The sequence below is a fragment of the Leptonotus elevatus genome, chromosome 5 (genome assembly GCF_054856555.1).
Source record: "Leptonotus elevatus isolate MCC_2025b chromosome 5, RoL_Lele_1.0, whole genome shotgun sequence".
NCBI lineage: Eukaryota > Metazoa > Chordata > Actinopteri > Syngnathiformes > Syngnathidae > Leptonotus > Leptonotus elevatus.
Window position 1 is genome coordinate 7837837 of NC_141243.1, and position 27286 is coordinate 7865122.

The 27286-nt window shown below is 39.6% G+C and overlaps 1 protein-coding gene across 5 annotated transcripts in view; it reads left to right on the forward strand.

The window, feature by feature from the left end:
• Nucleotides 1-27286, forward strand: part of stpg2 (sperm-tail PG-rich repeat containing 2) — a 118967-nt gene that overhangs the window by 7678 nt on the left and 84003 nt on the right. For all 5 annotated transcript variants that reach the window (XR_015094889.1, XR_015094888.1, XR_015094887.1 and 2 more), the window contains exons 6-11: nt 441-539; nt 5603-5762; nt 7594-7757; nt 8118-8210; nt 19960-20122; nt 22621-22736. Coding sequence is in view for 2 of the 5 variants with exons in the window: in XM_086076681.1 (XP_085932807.1) it covers nt 441-539; nt 5603-5762; nt 7594-7757; nt 8118-8210; nt 19960-20122; nt 22621-22736 (795 nt within the window). In the remaining 3 variants the exon portion in view is untranslated. The remainder of the gene's footprint in view (nt 1-440; nt 540-5602; nt 5763-7593; nt 7758-8117; nt 8211-19959; nt 20123-22620; nt 22737-27286) is intronic.

Consider the following 27286-nt stretch of genomic DNA (forward strand, 5'->3'; position numbering starts at 1 on the left):
TAGAGTGGGACCAAATAGACTCAGTTTTAGAGTAGACTAATATTTACACTCGGAAGAGAGTAAAATAAAGTATTGAAAAAATAAATAAATAAAAGTCACTCAAGGGGTGAGGAACAAACTCATGACTTTCAGTTTGGGCTATGCCACGCCTACTGTTTGCTTATCTCCAAGAGCATTTTGGTCTCTTGGCGTTGCCAGCAATGTATAGTGACAGGCAGAACAATTAAACACTCTCCCGAAAATGGCAAAGGTGTGGCGGGTTCTAATCCCTGCGAGTACTTAACAGGTCCAGGTTTTGCAATGAACGAGTCAATTGGTGAATTAATTGGGGTGGCAACATCATTATTGTAGTCTGCTATATATGATTTTGAATGATAAAATCTCAATTGGAAGATTGGCCATGAAAAAGTTTCAGTAATTCCAATTCGTCTTTTGTACAGGGCATTCCCGGTCCTGGCCACTATGACATCAGAGGACAGTTCGATAGGCTCGGTGACAAAAAGCAGCAGGTCACCGCCGCCTTTCTCTCTCAGACTGAGGTACGATGCAAACGCCACACACATCCGCCGCTCGACTCGTTTTATATTCGTACGATACAATCTTAACTTATCGTGCAGACGCAGCAATGTTGAATTCACATAATTGCTCAAATTCCTGACATGTCACATGCTTGTGCGGGCTACTCGGATTTCATAGAGCTCAATCATGACCGCCCCCATAGGTCAATGAACACATCGAGACGGGCCAGTCATATCCACAGAAATGTTTAAATGTCAAATTAGGTCAGGGAAAGTAAGAATGAGTCTGGAACAATGAACAGAAACGGCAATAGCGATTTTTAGGAACAGGAGAGGGAAGTCGGGGGAAGTAAAAACAAGACAGAAAGAGTGATGCAAAGTCAGGGAAAGTAAGAAGAAGTTAGAAACTGGGACATCAAGTTGGGAACAAGAACAGCAAGTGGGGGAAATCAAATGTATCATTTTAACCTGGCTTATCACATTTGTAGAATGTGCGGTATATACTTGATGGACAATAGTAACGTATCATACCTTATAGTCTAAAATGTGCTCTTCATAAACCAAAACAAAACGTACCTCCTTCCCCACCCGACTCGTCCCATTTAGTATCACAGTGCATTCCACTTTGTCACTTTGCATTTTTCTGGTACAATTCCAGTAGCACGACACACAATATGGCTTCATTGTCCCCGTAGGATGAGAAACAAACTATCGATTCCGCTGGCCCGGATAAGCAAATTAGGATCCATTTGGATGCATTTAGCGACATGACTCCGCATAATGGCAACACTGAAAATATTTCCCGGATATAATCTGGGAGATAAATGCAGTCAATTAGCGACTTCTCATAGGAGAACGCAGTTCAGCGTGCGTCCCAGATCCAGACGCTGAGCTCCTTTTCTCAGTTTGATTCGAAGAGATGAGGTGAACATGAGTTTATTAGCACGTTCAAAAGCAGGAAGGTTAGGAAATGTGCGCTCACTTGCTTATTCTAACGACTGCCATAATTGTGTTGCTGTAAAAGCTTGTATTTATGATACTTCTCCACTGCAAAGAGAGGCATTTTATGTAAGAGAAGATTACGGGATGCTGCAGTCAAGTGGAGACTGCGGAGTACTGCAGTGTCCACATGTCAGGGCAAGGAACATCAAGTCAGAAATAATATCAGAAAGTCAGGATCAGCAAAGGAACAAAAATGGAGAACAACATCTTCACATTCACAAAGGGCGCGTACGTACACATTTCTGCTTAAATTGTGCACCCGAACATTTGAAGCATAAATCTGTGATTCATCAATACGATTTTTCTTGAGTTTCTTCTTACTCTGGGAACCAATTGCAACCTCCTCAGACCATGATTATGCACACATAATAAAGGATCTGGTCAATGTATTTCGTCCGAGTCGTCTCGCATTGCAAGATATTAAGAATTCCAAATAGGAACAAATCAATAATTACCTCAAAATGACACGATGAATTTCATCACTTTCACCCTCATCCCGTTAACACGGGGATAGGCAAGTTTGCTCTTAGAGAGCCGCAGTCCTGCATGTTTTCTGTGTCTCCTGCCTCCAACCCAGGTGTTCATCAGCTCATAATTACGCTGTGTTTGAGGAGGGAGATGTCAAAAACATGCAGGACCGAACTTGCCTACCGCTGTGCTAACGTATACCAGAGATGGCGGAGTTTCCTATTTGGTTAGATATCCGTTTCCTTTGCGTCCATCTTAATATCAGAGCACTTTTCCTTCACCTCTGGCGACACTGCATTTACGGCCTCTGTGATAGATTATTTGTCATTGACATGTCAATAAAAATGCTTTAAAAAAATGGTTGTTCTCCTTGCCTCCATCTCTGACATGATAACCTCAATGCCCGTCATTGTGATTTTTTTTCTTTTCTTTAAATTTTTAGGGGCATCTCACAATTTTTCAAACCTCCATGCCCATTTTGTTTTGATGCGTCTAATGGAGGGACATAGGGGCGTGTTTTACGCAGATTGTAGATCACGGTCAATTAAAATAAGTCATTAAAACACGTAAAAAGTCATTAAATGGATTTTTGCTAAAATTAAGGCCTTAAATGACATTAAAAATCATTGAATGCGATGTCCAGAGAAAATTCAAAACGATTGTTGTATTTGCGTTTTACACACAATGTTTGCAAAGTAGTCACTATAACTCAATTTAGCAATAAAAAAATGTGATAAAAATATATGTATTTGCGGTGACTGGTGACTTATTGTAATGAACAATTAACAAAATGGCCATCGATTTCTTTGAATTTGAAAAGAAAAATGTTCAACATGAAACACTAATGCCACCTAGTGGCGGAAAATTACCTCGACAAATCTATGACTCCATGTTTCACACTCCTTTTAAATGTTAAGTACCTTTTTAACTTCAAATAACTATGAATTGCTAACGTTATCTTTTTTTAACTAAAAGATACCACCATATTTTTATTTGGTGACTATATTTGACCACTTTTATGTTAACAAGAGCATGAAAAACTTGAAAAACAAATATTTTACATTTATAACAGACATAACATGCAATTAATTGTGATTTACAAATGGAATCATGCGATTAGGATTAAATATTATAATCCACTGATCCCTAGTATATAAACAGTATTATGCATATATGTGTGTATGTGTGTGCGTGTGTAAACTAGTTTCAGCTTGCTTTAAAAAGCATCAAGTTACATTTGCTGATGCCTGCAGAAACCATACATTCTCATTCTCTAACATATGCACGTGTCGTGTTGGTGACGATACAATGAAAAAGGGCAATAAGGTCCATTTCAAGTTTTTACTCTTTTGTCATCGCAAGCACAAAAACACAAATGCGCGTCTATGTACAAGGCAGTCTCCGACCCAATTTCTCTGACCACATGCTGTGCGCAAGTGTGCGTGCGTGCGTGCGCGTGGCGTTAGAACCTAGGGCGACAGTTTTCTTAGATGTTCATCTCGGTGTGACTCTGCGTGTTCTCCTGTGGAGGGATAGAGAGGAAATGAGATAAGGAGGCACTGAGGGAGGAATGAGAGGATAAGAGGAACAGTGGGAAATCTGTCCAGTAGTCGCCTCAATCTTAGAATCTTCACAATTTTGCCGCAACATCATTTGGACAATAACCACATGTGGGATTGTTCTCAAATGTGTGTGTGTGTGTGTGGGTGTGGTTTGGAAGAAAACAAGCTTGACAACATAACAGAATTCAAATGAGCTTCAGTAAAGTGCTAACAAAGCTCAGTTGGGAGTCGTTTTTTTTTTTTGCGAGAGGAAAACTTGAAAAAGAGCAAAGGCGCAGCGTGAGCCTGACAGATGGGCCTCCTTGCATGTATAACACGCCACCAATGTGGTGGCCTTCAAACAGCAGGTCATGTGACAACAAAGATATTCATGCAAAAATTCATTTTCGGTCTTCTTGCGTGTTTGGAATATGTCAAATAATAGCTCATCTGTTCCTAACAAGACACACATTTTGTTTTTGGGCAGAGGTGGCTAATCCAAGTTCAGAAAGTAAAAACCCCGCCACAGTTTTGGCTTTAGCTAGCTAGCCAGCTAGCTAGCTCCCTAGCAGGTAAACGAGCATCATGGGAGCTAGCTAGCTAGCTAGCACGTGGGGCTAAAGCCAAAACAGTGGCAGGGTTTTTACTTTCTGGACCTGGATTTGCCACCTCTGTTTTTGTGTAAGAATTTGACAAGAAATGGCGATGCTTAAGTATGTCGAGACATTTTGTAGTGCGGGTACAATACAGTGATCGTGTCAATTCACAAATTTGTGTTTATTTTTGCGGAACCTGTTCTTCAACTATATGCTGAAATACACACCTAGTCACAGATCTTGTGCTTGTTCTGAAATACCCTACAATGACATAAATGTATGCCAAAGCTAGTAGAAACGTAGTAATCGTTATCAAGGAAGTACGTTGAACTGTTATGGAGAGTTTTTGCCAAAGAATGAGGTTTTTGCTCTGCTGAGGGGCTTTTAAAATGTGCAAGCTTTTCTTGTTATTACTTGACAGTTTGTATTTTTATGGGTTGTGAAGGCAACATCCATTAAGGTATTAAATGTAACCATCTGCAAGCCATTATCTTTTAAGTATAATATAAGTTTGAAATGATGATAAACATTTTTAAGGTTGTTGTTAATTACTCCGTTTTTCGCTGTCCGCTGAGATTAGCTGCGGTTCACCGTATAGACATTCATCTATTTTGCTGAGTGAGCAACTTACAGTATGCGGACTGCTTATCACAAGCTAGCGCTGCATTACTGTAAATTGTATATCCAACAAATTTGAATGCATCGCACACGCGCACAAATCACCCACTGTCAGTGGGGCCCGTTGCTTGAAAGTGACTTTGGATCCTCAACCAGACCTGGTGATCATGTTACAGATGTGAGGGCGGCTGTTATGTAAATTAGCCCGAAGTGGCGGTCGTTCAAAAGGGCTCGCTCATAGAAGCATTTTCAGAAATAAGCAAGTAAAAGCTTTACTTGGTTGTTTTAATTTCACACTTTATGGGTGGGCAGACTGATCCACTATTTGTATACAAGACATTAAAAAGTCGATTTTCAATAATATACCCCCTTAGGAGGTAGAAAATTATGGATTACGCAGCATGACAATAAATCATGTAAAATCCATCTGTATTATTCCACCACTCTTCAGAGCTTCTGCTGAACCCGCTAGCCTGCGTGTGCTATAAGTGCTGCTGAGGCTGGCGTCGCTGCGGCTGACACGGAGAAACTCTGATGAAAGGTCTATCGAGCCGAGCTTGACAAGCACAACTTGAGCGGTGTTAAAATAGCTTTTGCCTTAAAAAAAAATAAAATAAAAAAATTCCTCTGGCACCAGAGCTGTGCTTTTTGGAGGGCCGAGTGGAGTTTAGGCCTTATGTGTTGTGTGCAATAAGAAGTGAGGTCTCGTATTGTGATTTATTGTCAAAGTGTGGGTCTGGATTAAGCGCATTAGCATCTCAGGTAGCAAGGGAGTCATTGTAAAGAGGTTTTAGACATGAAACGCTAGCATGATAAACGAGCATTAAAGCAGACGTCGCCTCTCTGTTTTGTCCATTAGAGGTTCAAGCCTGCCAAGGAAGAGTCGCCAGCAGTTGGTGCCTATAACGACCCGCGTTGCGCCATTCAAATGTCTCGCGGTGCAACGACGGTGCACAAAAGTTCATTTGGTGTCACTGCTGAGCGTTTCCCGCCTAACCGCAACGGAGGTTCCACACCAGGTAAGCATGTGTGTTTTTTTTTGTACCTGGCAAATCGGTTTACTATCATCATGCTAGCGCATCAATTGTCAGTATACTTAAGTCATGTCATGAACTTTAGCTGGATCTGGCCCTAGATCTTGGCAACTATTTACCTCTTGGTTTTAATGTAATTTCGGTTGGAAATATGTGCAATTTTTAAAGTGGAAAATGCTCGAGATGTGGCAAACGGTGAAGCATGAGTGAGGCTTCACAGAAACGGCATGAATGATCTTCTTTTCACTCATTGAGGTAGCACTTTAGCACCAAGCAATCAGATGAGCTAGCTAGCGAGCTGGCTAGCTAGATAACTACAGTAGCCTATAGGTGAAGTTCGGTATTGAAAATGTGAAGTCAACCAAAAAAACACTTTATAGCTAACTAGCTAAATATCTAGCTAGCCATGTACATTATTAGATGAGTCAATATAGTTAGTGTATGAATCTTTGTATGCGCTGCTTACCTTTTTGCTTTGACATGAAAATGTTTTTTTTAGAAAGTGTGTTCAATTATCGCTTTGTAAATTCAGAAGGGCTCGCTCGCAGACACAATTTGGGACACAAAACATTGACTTGTTTAATTTCCAATTTGATTGGTGAACAGGCACTCGAGAGACACAAGTATTTGTACACAAACAATAAAAAGTTAATTTTCCATCATGTGTTCCATTTAAAGATAGGGACGGTTGGCATCAGTCACAAACCACCTACATAAAGCCTAAATGTGTCTCTTACATAAGCATCACAGTTGGGTCAGTTTGCATCCCAGTAGCATTTTTTTTTGGGACAAATATTTGCTCATTTGTGTTAATTTGCAATGTTGTATTTGCTAGTTGTATGCAAACACATTAGCATTGCCAAATTGTCTTCTCGCCTCCACATTTACATAAATAATCAAACACATTTGGGGGGGAAGTTAATAAAGCCACAAATGTTGTTTTAGGAATGAGTGGGTGGAGTGCTATCTAAAAGCCAACTGTACAGTAAACTGCATCAAAACAACACAAACATAAATCATCATCATGCCATATATATACAGTTAACTCCGCAATATTTGACCACACTTCCTTGCAGGAGTGCTCTAAAAGTACACGATTGTGAGGGCACCTTTTTCTCACAGCCCTATTCGGGTCACCCCGTGGGCGTTTAATTGGATTTACAGGTCTAACTGCAACTCCAAATGTTGAACTTACACTGAAGGAAATACTTTTTTTTTGGGGGGGGGGGGGGGGAGGGATGGCAACACAGAAGTGAAAACAAATTAAAAGTGTAATGAAAACCATAGAACCAGCTAGAAACCTCTGATTGCTCAGTACATGAGCAAGGTAAGAGTGGTCGTACAGACAATATCACTAAACACAAATATCTACCATGTTGCAATCAAGTATGCCACTTAGCAGACGCTAATGCTGTTGGCTAGCGCTGTTGGCTAATGCTAAAAAATCTAATAAAGCTCAATGCAACTCAGCTCGCCTTCTGTCGTTGGCATGAAAAATGTTTCAGACAGTGGTGGATCTTCAGCCAAGTTTAGCCTATAGGCGGCGGAACTCTGTGTGGGACTGTAGTAAATACATTTGCCACACAGCCTCATAGACATATTTTGGAAAAAAAAGATTGATGATTAAGAAGCCACCTCAGAAACCCAGCTATTTGTATTTAAAAAATATATATAACTTAGAGTATACTCTTCACAACATTGTTTAGTTAATGATGGTGACAGCTTGACCCACGCTCAAATTCATTCATTTAAATGTTATTTTTTATGAGTACTCTATTTGGTGGTAAAGTGTTACTCCCTACTATACTGTGTCCAGGTCCCGGCTCCTACAATGTGCTGGACTTGGGTTTGGCTCAGGAGAGTTTGAAAAGGGCACTTTTAGAGCGAGCCAGGAAGGGAGGCTTTGGCTCCACCACTAAACGCAACAGCATTTTCCTCAACAAGGAGTCCATACAAGGACCTAGCCCAGGAGATTACCAGGTATGGTTGTGACCAAACCCGTAACTCAATTTACTCATACAGTCGTGCCTTGAAATGCAAGCGACCCCGAGCTTATGAGATTTTCAAGAAACTAATCGTCAAATCGGAGTGATATGAGCTCAACTCACTTCGTAACAAGCAGCAGTTGCCAGATAGTGAACACAACTTTTAAAAAATTGACACTCCCAGTTCAAACTAAACATAAATAAAAGACAATTACCCATACAGTAGCTTTGCTGCTAGCTTAATGCTAACGCATAACGGGGGAACACTAAAGAAGGGCTAACAAATAGCATCGGTGTGGTGGCGTTACAACCCTTTGAGTATCCACGTTGCTAAATGCTGTTTATTTTGTGTCAGGTGGAAAAGCGTCCAGAGGAGCTTTACAAAAATCAACACACAGCCGCATTCAGATCAGCCACACAGCGTCTGGCATCCTCCATTGTGGCCAAAGTAAGTCTCTCTCTGCTTTTGTCACCCGCGATTTAAACTTCGCTACTTAACAAAAAGTCCTTAAAAGAAGGAGGCGCCAATTTTCAGACTTTAATAAGTGGGACATTGCAGCACTAGCATCTATTCCACTACTAATATGATGATGCCAAGGATTCTGTTTTTCCACAACTTTTATCTTTGACTGCTTCCTGACTTTTACTTAATTAGTTCTTTTGCTACTTTTCCTACACCCTGATTAGTCTCCGACCAAGAACATGCTGCCTTTGTTTTCAAATACATTTGAAGTTGACTCTTTAATCCATCATATATAGATATTTTTTTTACGACTAGAAATGAAAGTTGGTGAATAAGCTTTGACAAAAAAACATGCGCGGACTACGTTGCATGCAAAAGTGTAGAAAAGTCTCAGGTGACAAAATCTGAGCTTTCTGCTTGGCTGCGTTATTTGCAGCTTTAATAATATGGGGTCAAAGGCAAAACACAAATCTTAAGTCACTTTTTGGTCACAGTTTTTTGGGGACAGACGGCCTTTTCAGTCATTTGTGCGCCCCAATACTTTTTACCCATGTGACTAAATGTGCAAAAGTGTCTTGCAGATGAGACTCACGAACAACAACTCCATCTTGTTTATGTTTTGCGAGCTTCATTTGCAGCGTTTGTAGGCGGAGGAGCGTCTCGGTTGGCGTGGGCGGACGCGCTAAAGCCCTTCTCTGACATAAGTTAAAGAAAAGTCCGATAAATAGTGTAAAACAAAAATGATTGCTTGATTTACATAATCAACGCTTGAACCTGTGTTACCTGAGTGGCCGCGTCGCGTGTGCCGGCTCCACGCAGAGCCTCGTTGATGAGCACTTGATGAAAACAGGCCCGGGGACACGGTAGCTGTAGTCGTTAGCCACATGCCGCGCCGCAGCCGACGGCGACGTCCTGACCGATATTACAAAAGCGACCGATATTCCGGAAGGAGCGGCGAAGACAGGCACAGGGGGCGGAAGTAAGGATGAAGGCACCGCCGCAGCCGTCTCGTCATCTTTTTCATGTGCAGCGAGAAGCTTAATGTTGGAAGTGACGGCGACGGCAAGTATGAAAGCTACACTCTGTCACGTTGGATGAACCAAGATGTCTTCACGCGGCCATTGAACACACCACGAACACCTGTTATCCGACTCACTTTAATATTTCCTCTTTGGTAGCTACTCCTTTTCTTTTTGCGTCATCTTTTGTTTGCTTTGTTCCAGCGGTTTTAATAATTTGCATAATGTCTTCAATCCGCTCCTTAAAGTACGTTTTAATCCACAGCCATTGCCAGATTCATTTGTAGAAGAGTGGCCAAAAGCATAATGTTAAACTTCTGAAGCAGAGTGATGTGTACTTTTCAAAGCTTGGGCTAGCTTGGGTGGATAATAAAAATCTTCTCTACAGTAACAACAATGTCCGCCGTCCTTCTTCACCTGCCTCCATCCTCTCTCCTCTCTCTCTCTCCCCGCCTTATAATGGCCTCTTCTCCGCCGAGGTCGTGGGATACACCCGCAGGCAGCGCCCGGAGACAGCGAGTGAAGAATTTAATTTGGACCGATGTTCTCCCCCGAAGGGCTGTGGCACGGGCTCTGCCTTCTATAGATTAGTGACACGTTGCACTATTCCCCCCCGAGCGACGGCGCACACAGGCTCTCACTGGCTCTTTTGTCACTTTTTTTTTTTTTTTACACCGCTTGCCTTTCTGCTTCTTCATTGCTGTCAATTTCATTCTCCCGCCACTTATGCGGAGATGAATGGGGGTCCGCGCGGACTGCCACTGAGAGGCAGGCCAACTCACTGGCGAGGACAATAGCTGGATAGCAGAAATGTTGACATTCAATTTGATCGGAAAGACTGAAATTCAATTGGATAATAAAGCGGAGAGCGCTAGGCCAACTTTGGTCTGTTTTCAAAAGGAATAATAGGAGTTACTTAATCTTTCGGTGACAGTTCATAGCTGGATAGGCAGCAATTGAAGTCACATTTTAACATTATTATTAACTGCTAGCAAGATCTGAATGTAGCCGTACTTCATTATTTCCTCTGCCGCATTCAATCTGACCAAAGCAATGAAAAGACAAGTGACAGAGCTTTGTAACTTTTCTGTCAAAGGTTTAAAGCGGCCATTTAAAATTCTTAATGAACTTAACAGGGGAGTATAGAGTGTCAAAACTGCTAGCAAGATCTGAAAGTAGCCTCACTTCACGACTTCCTCCGCCCAAATCAAGTCTCCGACCAAAGCGACGCTGCTGACTTAACGTGCGCTACCGCAACTGTCAGATGCGATAGTCAAACATGGCCAACCAATTATGAAAATATGTAGTCATGAGAATTGCATATAAGGCTTCAACAAAATAGCAGTGCTAGCAATACTAAGCTAGCATGTAAACAAGCCGGCTTTGTTGGTAGCATGACTTATTTGTAATGACGTGTTACTATTGCTCAACTTTACGTTTTAATAACTGGACAGGCAGCAATTGAAGACACATTTTAACATTATTATTCGTAGTGTAAAAACTACTAGCAAGATCTGAATGTAGCCACACTTCATTCCTTCCTCCGCCGCATTCAAGTCTCTGACCAAAGCGATGGAAAGATAAGTGACATAGCTTTCTAACTTTTCTGTCAAAGGTTTAAAGCGATCATTTAACATTCTTAATAAACTTAACAGGGGAGTATGCAGTGTTAAAACTGCTAGCAAGATCTGAATGTAGCCTCACTTCACGACTTCCTCCGCCCAAATCAAGTCTCCGCCCAAAGCGATGCCGTGTACATTACCGCGATAGTCAAACATGGCCATCTAATTATGAAAATACGTAGTCATGAGAATGCATATAAGGCTTCAACAAAATAGCAGTGCTAGCAATACTAAGCTAGCATGTAAACAAGCCGACGTTTTCTCTGGGGGTTCCCGAAGGGAACAGGTTAAGTGTGAGGCTGTGGCATTGTGCCCGCAATGAGTTTGCACTCAGTACATGAAAAAAAAAAAGACACCTCGTCAGTCATACCTTCTGTCCTTGGTTGGTTGGTTTTCCTTGAGGCTTGATTGCGGTGTTTTCTCAAAAATGAAATTCATGTTTTTATACTATTGTCAGGTCATACTGTTTTGAGTGATAAATGACTTTATCAAAAACGAAATAAATAGCAAACTCGAACCTCAGTGCTTGTGCAGGTTTTCTCATGGTATATGCACTGTACATGTGTTTGTTTGTGTGTGTCTGTCTCTGTGTAGTGCATGTGAATGCTCAGCAGAACCCCCGGCATCATCATTACTTTGACAGCTGACGGTAAAATCCATGGCAAATCTATAAGTCCATTTGGTCCCTGGTCTGCCATAAATGGGGGCCGCAGTTGCCAGTAGCGCCACGTGTCATAAAAATGCAATGAAAAGAATGTCAATAAGTGACAAACATACGTCTCTTGCCCTGTGGTGTCAACGCGCAGCAGTCATCTTCTTTTTTCACGGCCCGACTTGATTTTATTTATGTTCCGCCACATTTCACATACTCTGTCTTTGTCATCAGTCTTCCTTTTTGCTCTGATTTGATTTATTTTGATGACATCTGTCTTTTTGTCAACTCTCCATAATGTACTTTTCTCAGAGCAATATTGCACAGGCAACCCCCCCCCCCCTCCCCCTCTTTTTTTTTTTTTCATGCACATGTCCCTGACATTAATGAGGTGCTCTCGCCTCGTCTGTCCGTGTGACTGATTCGTGTCTGTGAGCAGCGTCACACTGGACAAATAGATTTTTATAACGTATGCGACCTTTATGAAGGTGACTTTTTTTGTTTTGTTTCTCGCACATCCCTGCAGACTTCACACGACCTGGCTTATTAGCAACTGCGGGATTCTGGCCTTTCTTTTCACTTGCCATTCAGTTATTTATTCTGAAATCTCAAAAGTGAACACGATGTGTACAATTTGGTTGTCAAATCTTACGATTTGGCCGTACTGTACTCGTTGTCCTTTCTTCCCCGTTCGTTTTCTTTATAACTTCCCGACCATTGGTGCTTTATGAGTTACGGTGTGTGTGAAGTGACGCATGGAGTAATAATAATACGAATGAAATCCGTCTTTTAATATCCCGCCAGTTACACCGAGCTAGCAGAGAGCGTTGTTGTCATCATGACTGATATTAGTGCAGATAAAGTGGAAAATGCTGGCGACACATGACTGTTATTATTATTGCTGCTCGGCGGCTCTCATCGTTGCATTTGCATGAAGTCGACGGATGAAATGTGCCCGTGTTGATATGCGCTTCTGTTGGTGGCTTTATGAGATTTGTTCCAGTGAACAGTGTTCCTTCTATTAAAAGCGTAAACACAAGCAAAACCATTTACTTGACAATGTCACTTTGAATGTCATCTTTCGATGTACATGCAACCTGTTTATTTCAGACACCAACTTCCTAATGCAGTGTCTCACAACTTTATTGAGCCATGGAACATACTGTATTTTACATTCGAAAAAGATTACCAAACAAAAATGTTGATGCACTGTTTCCTTATGCGCCTTCTACCATCTAATGGAGGAGAGATCAAATTTATTTTTTTGTTGGAAAATAAATAACTTTTGGACCAAATAAATGAATTTCATTTTCAGTGGCATACCCGATGATATCTTACTAATAAGCATAATGAATGGTAATCGCTGTCCTAATTGATGCCTCACCCCATCTGCAGTTGAGTAATTAAGCATCACACAGCCACTCTATTAGGAATACTGTATAGCCTTATCAGAGATGGTCTGGATTCAGAGGTCAATCATTTTACCTGCACGTCATGTTTTTTTTTTTTTTTTAATATTACAAACCCAATTCCAAAAAAGTTGGGACACTATACAGATGGTGAATAAAAACTGAATGCAATTATGGGAAAGTGCCAAATTTCAACATTTTGTTCAGACAAATCAAAAAAAAAAGTTGGGACAGGTAGCAAAAAGAGGCTGGAAAAGTCAATTGCACTTATAAAAAAAACAGCTGGAAGACCAGTTACCTCTGAGTTCAATTGGCAACTTGATTGGAGTATAAAAAGAGCTTCTCGCAGTGGCAGTGTCTCAGAAGCGAAGATGGGTAGAGATTACATTCTTGCATTCTGTGTCCCAACTTTTTGGGAATTGGGTTTGTAGATGTTTTTCATAAATTATATAACATTGATATCATATTTTATATTTGATCAAATACTCTATATAAAAAAATATATATTTTAATAAATATTAACATTGGTTATAAAATGTGTATTTATATTTTACAAGTATAATATATTTGAGTAAAATTTATAAGAGCTGAAATTTTTTTCTAAATCATATATGCAAATTTGTTCTAAATGTGTCCATATTTTTAAAACTTTAAAAAATAAATTTTTTAATCAAATATTCTGACATTGACTATAACAATTTTTTTAATGTAAAATTTGATTCATTAATGAACGATGACATAAAATAAATATGATTCTAAAATGAATTATGATTTATTATAAACATATACTGTATTAATGTGTATTTAATTTAACTGTGTTAAAAATTACATCATATTTCTAAATATTAGTTTTGCATTCATTTTATGAATACTTTTTTATTTACAAATTTATTATTTTTTGAATATATTTTAAATCAAATATTTAATAGAATATATTAGAATATTTGACTAACGTTTTTTATTGTTCATTTAAATATCAAGTGTAATTTTTTTAATAATTAATATTATTCACAAATGACATCACATTTGACATTTTAAAATATTGTATGTAAAATATTGTATAGCATATTATAAAGTAAGAAATAATATTTTTTATCTTTTTAAAATGCATGCCATGCAGCCACAGAAATAAACGTTGGTAATCATGAGGATGTTCATAAGAAAGTCGAGTTTTCCCAAGAACGAAGTAAATAAGTTTTGTTGGTGCACAGATGGTGAAGTTGCTTGCTGCGCATTTTGAGGTTTTATGATGTGTGGACACTCTCTAAGTGAGAAAATCTCTTCTGGCCGAGAAGTGCTGCTCATTGTGAGTTTCCCGCTGGCTGCTTGTTATAAAAACAAGCAGAGTCGAGAAACAAAAATAGAAGATGTTGGCTAAACGCTGCTTGAGTTTGAATCGGCCGTAGTCGTCGCGTCCACAATCACACACCTATTGTGAGCTAAGCTGAATGAAGCCTCCGGGATGTGTCGTATTGATTGCTTACCTTGATGACCAGCAATTCACTTGTTGTCATGGCAATGCTGATTTTCTTTTTTTACAGTGATTACTGTGCCCGTCACAATGTTTCAATCTCGAGTCTTACATGACGACTCGGTGTTCAGATTTCATTTGCAGTGGTGCCTTTGGATACAAGTTCAATTTGTTCCATGACCATGCTCGTAACTCAAATCATCTTTCCTCATTGAAGTGAATGGAAATGCCGTTATTCCGTTCCAGCCTCACCTACAATAAACTAAGAAATGATCGTAATGTGCTTTTTAATAAGAAAAATAGAATGCTGTAATATTTTACTTTATGAAAGAGTACGGTAATGACATAATTCAAAAGAATGTAAAGAAATAATAATTTTTTGGACATTGTAAAGATTTGTGTTTAAATCCATTATACTGGTATATGTTTGAAGATAATTGCTGAAAACCTGTGCAAGGACTGAGAAAGATGTAGTACTCAACAGTGGAGCTCTAGTATTGAACTGTTTTCGACCATGTCAGTTTTCCAGATTTTTTGGGCATGACTAAAACGGCACATCTAACATAAATTGCCCCACGGTATAAATAAGAATTGAGGGGCTTTGTTCTAACAGTGACTATACAATACGGGAATTGCCAAATGTAGCATTATTTTAGAGCATGGTTACTGCAAAATCAGATTTGTCAACATAACATGGACTGAAAGCAGTTTTTCAGTAATGTAATCCTCTATAGTGTGTGATTGTCTCTGTTTTGTTATAGAAATGTAATACAATTAAGCATTTGATGGTGATGGCAATATTTTGTACTATGTACTAATGTACTATGCTTATAAGCTATACTTTTACTTTTTTTTTTCCAATTTGCTTTTACTCTCTCCTCTTCTTACCTTGGACACCTTTTTGCCTTATGGGGCAAGGGATGCAAATTGGTCAAACGGCTATAATGCTATACATATTGAAAATGTTCATTAATGTGTTCTATCCCATTATTAAAAATAAACAAATAAATAAAATGACTAACTGGGGCAATTGTAAGTTACATCGTTTTACCTGGCCCATTTCGACCACTACAGCGTGCAGTTAGCAAAATGCTAGCTAGCTAAATGCTAACTAGCTACTGTAAAACCAAGATGCCACAATTTACTAAGCATCTCACTGTTGTTATTTTATATTTGCAAGTGTCTCTCAGAGCTGTCTATCCAGACAAAAGCACCCCCCCCTCCCAGAAATATCTCTTACATTTACAAAAGTTATTAGCAAAGTTAGCAATCAACTTTTGACTAAAAAAAGAAACTTGAAGCCTGTTAGCCTTGTATCTTGAAAAACTCATGTCGGATCAGCCTTATAAAGCACCACTGTATTTCAAATGAAAACATTGTTTACATACTACAGTGTAACCTCCAAGTTCAATCAAAATGTAGGGGAATGTAACGCCTCAAAAGTGGACAAAGGTACACAGGGAATGGAACTTGCTCAGTATAATGTGTGAAAGAGGCTACATTGTTTTTTTTTTACCTGATCAGGGGTTTACCATAACAAACTGGGCTGTACTTTGTAGAAGTGTGTCTCGAGGGTACTTCCTGATTTAATGAGTCGGAGATTTAACATTTGTTGTTCGTCCCCAAGTGTCTTCTGCCTCAAATTGAAGAAAACACATTGAGTAAAAAAATCTCTAATGTGATCACATTTGCTCTAAATGATACAGATTTCATTTGTATCGAGCTGCTCTTCCAACTCTCCGCAGACTGTTGTTTAGATTCATTTGTCTGCTCCTAATCGCATTGTCAGCAAGAAACAAACAAACGAGAACTTTGTCTTCACTTTTATATTGTATTAATTGGATCAATTGTGCTTCATATTAATACCTTTTCTTCACCTGTCCATTCATCACCCTCCTCAAGTTCGCGTCCGGTCCAGCGCGCTGCGGTCGGCCAGCTGTGGCCGGCAGATGTTTGAGTCGTCGAGCGTTTACAAGCCAGCATCCCGCCCGTCGATGCAGGTGTGCACATTTTGATGTAGCAGCTGCGTGTTTGGATACAGGCAGATGTTGAGCAGTAGCAGGTTGATGATTTTGGGAGCAAAGCAGCCACAGAGACAGTCAACAGGGAGCGCCCAGATTAATAAAGATGTAAAATGAAAAAAGGCGAGCTGCTCGTTTCCTCAAGTGGGCCCTGTGGACTTGGCGCAGGGGGGGGGGGGGGGGGGGATGTAGTGTGCTGGTGTTCCAGGTGTTCCAGGTGTGGTTGTCAGTGTTTGTACTGGACGCAGTGGCTGCCAAGGCTTACAGACGGCTTACTTCATTATTGCGCACATTCATCACAGGGAGACTTGCTCTTGAACGCCTTCCAAACTCACGTTACTTGGAGGGGGATTCGCTTTTTACAGCCACGCAGACGCTTGATTAGGGGCTGCAAAATCTAATGGCAGCCAGTGGTACTGCGCTTAGAGCTTGCGTTGTTGTGCGACTGCACTGCATCAACGCTGAAAGATGCTCCTTGCCAACAAAAATTCAAATAAAAAGTGAAATAAGGGACGTCTGGAGCATGGGAAATCAAAACGCTGAATCTTTGTAAAGGCACATTTGGGTATTGGATCTCTTTAATACCAAACTTGATTAATTTGTCATAATTAGCGGGAAAATGTAACCGATCAAAAGGGACAAAAATTACATGCATTTTCTCAATGTTTTGCAATAATTTCATACTGGATTTTAATCTCATAATTTAAGAATTTTCTTCTCATTTTAAGGCCTTTTTCTTGTATATTTTCCCCTTTTCACATGACCGTATTTCAAGACTAATCTTGCAAAATTATTCCGTTTTAAACTATATTACAAGACATTTCCCTCCAAGAAAATTCCACTAATAATGGCAATAATCTCAAAACTTTACATATTCCTTGTAATAGTTTTGGTCTATGGAAAAGCCCATTGAAATGCGGTGTAATTTTCTCCCCACTTACTGCTCTTAGAAGGCATTTCGCATTTTATTCTTTGCCACTGACGGCATGCACATCATTCCTACACAGTGTAAACGGGATTTGTATGCATCTGTGAATATTTACAATAGTTACTGGAAGCATTATACCAAAGAGTACAAAAGTCAGTACGTTCCCGCAAATGGTACAGCAAAGTGCTGCCCATAAACTGAATTGGATGCAAACAGAGCCGATATACGTTTCGTCTCTTGTATATTACTTTAAAAGGTTCGTCTACAACCTTATTAAGGCCTTATGACACTCACCATACCTCAGCTACTAAAAGCTATTATTTAGCAGATGCTTATCAGCTTCATGATGACGCGCCAGCTGTGCTTGTGCAGCACATTAGCAGGCTTTTCCAGGAAGGACAATCAAAAAGAAAAAAAAAGAGAACATATTCGCTGTTGGTTTAACGAAATGCCATACACTTAAAAAAAAAAAGAAAAAAAAAAGAAATGTTTATGGCGAGATGGCTATTTTGAGGGTGAAAAAGTGCTTGTTCGTTTAATGGCTGACAAGTAATTATCGAATTTTGCTCACATAATCAGCACAGAAAGCCCTCAAGATTCTAAATTTAACTTCTTGGCGGAGTGAGAACACAAATGAGCAGCTGCTTATGGGTAAATGGTCTCACTGCACATATCTATGCCATCGGGCGGAATCCTCGTACCTCCAAAATCATTGCTTTGCAGGAAACAGCATGTTATGACAAACAATTGTGATTAATCCTGAAAACCAAAGCAATGTTTCCCATAGGAAATAATGTAAATCCAATCAATTTGTTCCACACACGCAAGAATAATACACTTTATATAGCAGTGGTCCCCACCCACAGGTTGGTGGCCGGGTACCGGTCTGCGGGCCATTTGGTTGGTACAGAGCAGATATAATAAAAACAATTTAAACAAAACATGGAGCTTTAGGCCTAAATGTTCATATATCACCCGGGCGGTGATATGTTTCTCAAAATGTAATATCACTCAATATTTGTAATCTTACATTAATTCAAATGAAAGGGGAAGCCAAACCCAATTATTCTAATTATTTTTACAATATGTTCTGTGCAGCCCCACTGGTCTAAATACAATATTCTGGTTAATATTGCAAATATGAGTTAAGCAGCAAAATCCAGAAGTTTTTATCAATATCAGAAGAGTAGCCATTTTGCCACTTGCTGTCGAGTGAAAATGACATCTATGTTGCTCAGGTCTCAGGTAGCAACCAATCACAGCTCAGCTTCAGAAAACAAGTGAGCCGTGATTGGTTATTGCCCGAGCACTGAGCAAATGTGATGTCATCTTTAGTCGACAGCAAGTGGCAAAATGGCCGCCCTCTGAGATGAATAAAAATGGCTGGATTTTGCTTCATAACTCTTATTCCACAAATGTAATATTAATTAGAATGTCATGTTTATTCTCGTGAGGTCACATATAACATTATTTTCAAGAAATGTATAAGGTTGACTTTCACTCGATGGTATAGTTTCCAACAAGTAAAAACCGGTGTTTAACTAACTCTTTATATTCTTTGCACTTTAGTATAAAAGTCTAATCAGTAAAAAATGATGCACGGCACAATTGTGTTTTGTCCGTTGTGTTATTACGTTTTCTCCCACCGTGTCCATAAATGAAAAAAGGAACCACAGCCCTGGTTAGAGATGATTAAAGATGGGAGACCAGCGAGGACGAAGAGCTAAATGACAGCTCTTGCTATGTTAAGTCTAAATGGACGGCGTGGCTATATTCAGCCCTCGCCATCAATTATTCACTCGACAAGACTGATTCTTCTTTACTTGAAGCTCGCAGGTTTTGTCTTAGGCGACACCCATTCACGTGTCATGATTTGAGTCATTTCAAATTATTCCAACGCAGCAGGGTTAAAGATGGGGATGATTGTGTGAAGATCACCAGTAGTAGTATTAGAAATGCGGCACTCGTGCCTCTGTGGAGAAAAAGCGCAATGACGAATTCACAAATAAGCCTTTGTTCATCTGTGCTAGGAAGCAGCGTGTTGCCATAAGCTGGCTAATAGTCCAACAAGTCTGGCTGTGTGCTCGAGTAAACAGATGGCCTGCCACGGAGAGCCCAAACTGATATATAAATAGAGGCAAAGATAATACTCATTTATTTTCATTTTCTACGATAATTGGTCGTGGTTTTATAACCTGCAATTTCTCTGTGTATTTTACCTTTAATAAACCCCACAACACTACCGGTAATCGATTACTCAGACGAAATTGAAAACGCGCGTTTGTTTTTACAGAATTTTGAAAATTTGAAACCTGCATTTTAATGGATAGATAGTTAAAACAAATTAGCATTTTGGCCATTATGTTTAATTTTATATCTGTGTCGCTTTTTATGAATTAATTATTTGAAACCATCAAATACATTTTTTATTATTTTTGCAGTCTCTTATTCTTACTCCTGTAAAAATGGCCGCGACCTAATGCTACATCAGTGAACTTGATAACACTCTTTTGCATGCTTTGTTGTTCCTGTTTTGGTGAGCACTGGTTATAATCCATATGACACAATTTACAGAAACAAAAAGTCGCCAGTAAGGTGTTTGTCGCCTTCAGGATTCCCCCCCACCCAATGCATACAACGTGGACAACAGGACACCGAAGGGCACAAGTGGAAACTTGGCAGCTCGGAGTAAAGAAGCTAGAAGACGACAAAGCAGCTTCCTTTCGGCTGCGCCGCGGCATTCTGCTTCTTTTCTACGTGTGCACACCGGACCAGGTATCCATCCATCCATCCATCCACCCATCCATCCATCTTTAATCACCTATTCATCCATCAATCCCTTTCTAACCATCATCCATCCATCCATCCGTTATTAATCACGTATTCATCCATCAATCCATTTTTAACCATCTATCCATAATCCATCCATCCATATAGCTATCATCTATCAGCCATCCGATATTAATCACCTATTTTTCCATCCATCCATCTTTAACCACCTATTTATCCATCCATCCATTTTTAACCATCTATCCACATAGCCATCCATCCATCATCCATCCATCCTTCCATCCATCCATCCATCTTTAATCACCTATTTATCCATCCACCAATTTTAACCATCTATCCATCCATATAGCCATCCATCCATATAGCCATCCATCCATCCATCCATCCTTCCATCCATCTTTAATCACCTATTTATCCATCCACCAATTTTAACCATCTATCCATCCATATAGCCATCCATCTTTAATCACCTGTTTATCCATTCATCCATTTTTAACCATCCATCTATCCATCCAAAGATTTCCAAGGTTTTTAGATCAGGGACCACTTTTATGACCATGAAGAATCACTAACCTGACAACCTATCTACTTCACAACCAGGGTTGGGAGGGGTTAGTTTTAAAATGTATTCCGTTACAGGTTCAAGTTACCTGCTAAAAAATGTAGTTAGTAATGTAGTCCAAGTACTATAATATTAAAGTAATGTAACTTGATTACTTTGGATAACTTTTGAATTACTGCAATACAGAGTATGCTCATGAAGAAAAAATAAAAATAAATTTCACCACAATATATATTCTATACAATGTGCCCCTGCTATTTGCGGGTGATAGGGACCTGGGCAGCTTAAAAATCTAAAAAACGGTCACTGAAAGCAACCACATCTCACAGTTTAGATGGATGGATGGATAGCAAGCAACATTCCCCATGGCAGCTCATTTCACCCACATGCACGCCCTAATAATGAGGATGACGATGCGGGACACCAACTGCAAAATGAACTTTTATCCCAGTCACAAGTTTAGCCGTGTATATATTGTGCATGATGTTTAAATAGTGAAATGGTAGGAGGAACCTGCAGCGCGTAGCATGCCACTGGACTCAAACTCAAACTCAAACTCAAACTCAAACTCAAACTCAAACTCAAACTCAAACTCAAACTCAAACTCAAACTCAAACTCAAACTCAAACTCAAACTCAAACTCAAACTCAAACTCAAACTCAAACTCAAACTCAAACTCAAACTCAAACTCAAACTCAAACTCAAACTCAAACTCAAACTCAAACTCAAACTCAAACTCAAACTCAAACTCAAACTCAAACTCAAACTCAAACTCAAACTCAAACTCAAACTCAAACTCAAACTCAAACTCAAACTCAAACTCAAACTCAAACTCTCAGCAAGCCGAGTAAGTTCCAAACAGTGAATACCAGTCGCCATTTCCTCCTCCCGTCCGTGAAGCTTTTTTAAACTGCCCGCGTGCGGAGGACACGATTAGCCAGCGTAATCCCTCGAAATAATCCTCATTTTTAATAAACGTACCTGTAATCTGATTACATGTTTTTTTCCCCTGTACTGTAATGCAATACAGTTAAATTTGTTTGTATTCTTATTGCGTAATGCATGTATGTATTGCGTTACTCCCCAAGCCTGTTCACGACTATATGATTGATATTTAATGTCGTTCTGTTGCTACCCTTTTCCTCACGACAAACTGATTCATTATAGCACGAGCTAAACAATGAAACTACGAGGCCAGTGACAGCTTGCACTGCCTCCGCGGATCACCGGTTGGAAATCTCTGATCTCTCCTGTAGCCCCCGTCGCAGCGCTAGGTACAGTGAGAGCACCGCCCCTCGCCCTCCAATTAGCTCGCCATCTCGGTGGGCCTCCGAGCTAATATTGACTTCAATTACAGTCTCAATGAAGAAAATGTTGTTTCAAAATGAATAGATTCCTGACTTAGTTGGATAATTTATGACTTGGCCCATTTCACCATGGGACTCAACCCATGAGGCACCTCCAACCGTTTAACCAAATTCCAATTTGCATATAAATAGATTTGCACTGTTTGCTGTGCTGTTTCCTTCACACGCACACTTTGAAATGTGCTTAGTCGCGCACACATGCACAATCATTTTCTCCATTACTGAATTTGCATATATGAATAGGTCCGTAGTGTATGCACCATTAGGGAACATTATATTCTTCATCATTTTAAAGGAAGCTAACTATAAAAACACGCATAAAGTCCCTGCAGGATGCCATATGTTGGCATAATTAGAATATTCTCATGGTGGTTACAATGTGTATGTTGTTCCTTGTTGGTATTACCTTTGAATGTCAGAATGTGTTGTCAAAAGGCTTTGTTTTCCCATGTCAGTTTCATTTAACATTCTATAAATTGTAATACACTACACTGTTAAAAGTGTGTAATCCTATGACAATAAATCAATCAGTCAATCAATTTTGGGTTGACTAGGTCCAGGTGAGTACAACCCGAGTTTGAGATCCTCCCCTCCAATGTCTCTGATGGCTTCCAGAGAAGAGCGCTTCAAAGAGACCACCAATACCAATCCAGGACCTTCCGCTTACCAGGTACACTTGATACACACATTCAGTCTTTTATCACATGCTCTTAAGATGGTTATGAACATATTGTATATATCCTTGCATTTGAATGTGTTTCGCCAAGACATTTTTCTTCATCTTTTTCCAAATTCCAAAAGTTTTCATACCCTTGCAGTTTCGTTTTTATTGGTTTAGCGGCTATCCTGGAAATATAAGAAAGTGACAAAAGACTTTAAATGAAAAATATGATTTGTATACCAGTCAATTGGCAAGAACATGAATAATAATAAAATATTCTGGCAACACTAATACAGGGTATTGTAATCAACTATAAATGTAACTTGGAACTTTTTGTCAAAATGTAGTTCCGATACTAGTTATTGTTATCAATAATAATTGCGACGGCAGCTGATGGGTCAATTTGATCCAACTTTCTGGGTTGTTTTATACAAAATGACCCAATTTTTTTTGCCCAAGTAAAGCATCTAACCAATATTTATGAGTTGTTTTACGCTGAATTACCCATTTTTTGACTCAAAGTTTGGTCATATCGGCCCAAGTAGCGAATCGGTCCATTTTTGAGCCATAGTTGGGTTATTTTTGACCCAACTGTTTTTAGAGTGCACTATCGGCCGCCCTCTTACTAGAAAAATATAAATAAGACATTAGAAGAATAGAATATTGCCAATTTCAGGAAATTTTAAGGAAAATAGTATATTGGGATAAATAAGTTTTTGTTAAAAAATTTCTGTCATTGTTTTTTTTTTTGGGGGGGTGGGGGGTGATTTATGTATCAAAAGTACTAGTGGTATTGGTACATCGGTGGCTACTGAAGAGTTTAGTTACTTGTATTGGTCTGAAAAAAAGCGGTATCAAACATAATAATATAATATACATTATCATTAAAGTGATTTTGAAGCTTTTAGGTCAACATTTTTGCATGTTGTTGTCTTAAATGGCCGCTGCCTGGCTAAATTAAAATAAAGGGGAAAGTGAGTGTCTTATTATGTTTTGCTTAACCGGAATCCAATTTGAATGAAATCTATTAAAGCCTTATCTTGTGTTCTGGGTTGTTTTAATGGAAGTAACAACTTTGGGCGACAAACAGTGCGGGGGTGACTGGGAGAGCAGAGCACATGTCGCTCGCGGTCCTCGCTGACTTTGAGTAGTCAACATCAAAGACAAAAAACAACAGTTCACATCCATGCTAATATGCTGGCGTTATCACCAAGCTCTGACTTTGCACCACCCCCAAGCCTCTGTGTAAAAACGGTCGTAATAAACTCTAAAAATGTCTCCGAATATCATCGTCCATGTCAGACGTTCGCCTCCGTGTGTCCCCAAGCAGCAGTCGTAATGGACTTTTACGGTTTTCTTTGTTTACATTGCATCAGATAGTGTCACCGATGGCTTCAATTTTGTCTTTGTTTTGTTCAGTGTTTGCAAATAGTTGTGTAATGTAAAAATGACACAAGTGAACCCTTGCGAGATGTGGATCAAACTTCTATGTAACCCTTTATCGACTGAACCATGAAATATATGAGAGAAAATTCTAATTATTTGTAAACAGAGTATTTATTGGTCCCTTTGAACAAACAAACACTTTTTTTGTTTTGAAAATCAACTTCCACTTATGACTTTTGATTTGTGTCATATTTGATACACCCGGCCACAATGCTTTAAATTCATACATTTATAACTGTCAAAACAATAATAATAAACAGACATCTCAAACATTAGTATTTCCAAAAATCAGAAAGAACATTTCCCACTATTAATAAGTATAGGTGCCTCTCCTTTCCCAATTGGGGCGATCTTACAAGGTCGTTGGAAAAGCCAGCAGCTGGGTGATACTGCCCTCTAATGGATTATCCGTGAAATGCATGTGTCAGATCATGTACGTCAGGTTTTTAACTTATTCACTCCCAGTCATTTTCACTGAGGCAACCCCCTTTGCTCCCGACTGTTTTACTGGATTTTGACAGATTTTGCAAGGCCCACAGAATATTGCGTTCTATTGCCAGAAAAACATAGAAACTACCAAAAGAAAGATGAGTCTTTTCTTTCACCAGGAAAAAAGTAAATTTGTATCTGTTTCCGTTTTGCAGCAATTAGCATTAGAATATAGTTTCATCATTATTTACCAATCTATTTAGAATTCTGAGTAATTAAGAGTTTTTACAACATGGCCCTGGTTGATCTCTTATACTCTGCGGCCACCTGCTGGCCGTTATTGTAACAACTACCATTGCTTTAAGCTTTGTCTTCAGTTCAGAGGCTGCATCAAAGCTTTTTGTATGCGCTGACATAAAAACGTATTTATACGTTCTTGGGACCATGATATTTAGAATAGAAGGTATTTATATGGGAGCAAATGAGAATGGGAAAACAAATATTATATTAATGAAATACAGGGTGCAAAATGCCTTGTATTTAATATGATATGTTTGGCTTTATAGGGTTAATTTGATTTAATTGGTATATTAAGGAAGAAACGTGACATTTACAGCCTAAATTCTCATTTGTTCCATTCAAATGTATTCATTTATTGTCAGCAGTTCATGATTTGTTAGCATTTCTCTTGGCTGTACTGCTTCCAGTGTTGTTTGTGGATGCTTGCGTTTTTTTTTGTCCTATTAAATGACAGCTTCCGTGTTGCCATGTCAATCTAATATTTGGCCTTCAGATTCAGTTGTGCGGCCTAATTTTAAATTATATTAGAAATGGGATTGTTTCTTAACCAACCCAATTTCAAATTTGTTCTTTTAAAGCCATGGGCTGGCCTTCGATGGTATTAAAAGGGTGGATTAAGTTTGTAAATCCACATTGAAGAGCCAAGTACCAAATACACGGCCCTCCACTGCGTTATGCAAACATCCGACAAGGGGGAAGGGGGGGGGGGCGCTTTGCTAGCTTTGGTCGCACGGGAGAAAAACAAATATTTTCACATTTTTCATGATTATCGGAATGTGCGCAACGTGCTGTCGATATTATGGAATTGAACAGGTGTATGGAAGTGAAGACACGCCGTCTCAATTTAAACTTTAACTGCCTTTCCCTTACCTCTCGTGCGGAGGACATGCCGAAGCCCACGTCTCAGTAATTAGACTCGTGACCGCGGCTACGTTTCGGCACCACGGGCCGTTCATTCTGCGCCGGGATGAGAGGGTGGCAAAGATGAGTGCGGCGCGAAGGGGATGTGCGAAGGCGGGGAGGGAAGACGGAGCGGAGCTGAAGGAGGTTGTTAAAACTGCTGGCGAGCAGATGGCGGTGCAGGGGGAATTGGACCTATTTGGGCATTAGCATCAATGCGTGCTCATGTGCGCTGGTCTATGAAAGTGGCTGTAATGTGCTATCGCTGCCTTCTTCAGCTGCATTAGCCCGCTGATGGAGCTCATTCAGGGGCTCCGGCGTGCCACGTGAGGCGACTACTTCTGGAGAGTAGGCTTGATTACCTTTCCCCACGTACGACATCGCTATCATTGGTTGAGCTTCATTTAACATTGCGCTTGTGTGTGCGTGCGCGCGTGCTGAACTTCAATATAAAATGACTCGGTTGTCGACGAAACAGATCTAAACGAAAGCACGGATGTAAATCTAGCGTACGTGGCTTTAATGTTCGCTATCCGCAAACCTTCCTCTGTTTACATCTCCTGATGCGCCGGCTCCACATGAGACTTTTCAGACTTTTAATGATTCTCGCTGCCAGACTCTTCAGGCGAGGTTACATTGCTGCGTTACACTTTTAATGATGTGCAGCTTCTACAGTACATCTAATGGACCCTAATGGCGGCTAATATCCAAGCAGGCATGTAAAGGATGTTCATCTCGCCATTAATCTTACACATCTTGTATAATATGCTGTGAAATATAACGGCATTCTCCACTGCCAGTGCGGAACTACAGTAAACCGCCGTTTATCACCCGCAATAGGTTTATATAGAAGTATAAATATACATATTTTTCCTTGTTGCTAGCGAAGCCAGCCTGTGGTGTGACATAAAATGCTTGACGAATTGCTTTCTACACCGTAGTAGGGTGACCACATTTTCATTTCCCAAAACGAGGACACTTGGAACTATAACTATTACGTATGTACGTATAAATATAACGTATGGGTAAAAAAATAAAAAATATAACTGTGTTTTGAAGTCTTTATGACATAATGACTCGATGTTATTGTTGTTTTTTTATGGGGGTGTGCAGGGCTCACGGTTTGGCAGTGCACAATGCGGTTGAGATAATGGATGGATGGATGAAAAAGGGACATTTTTGGGAATTGGGAATTTATCCCAATTCCCAAAAATGTCCCTTTTTCATCCATCTATATAAAATTCGCATTTGGGGGTTTGACAGGTAGAATTATTCATATATATATATATATATATATATATTATTTTGGGGGGGGGGGATTTATATATATATATAAATTCCCCAAAATGTCCCTTTTTCATCCATCTATATGAAATTCGCATTTGGGGGTTTGACAGGTAGAATTATTTATATATATATATATATTTTTTTTTTTTGGGGGGGGGGGGGATTTATATATATATATATAAATTCCCCAAAATGTC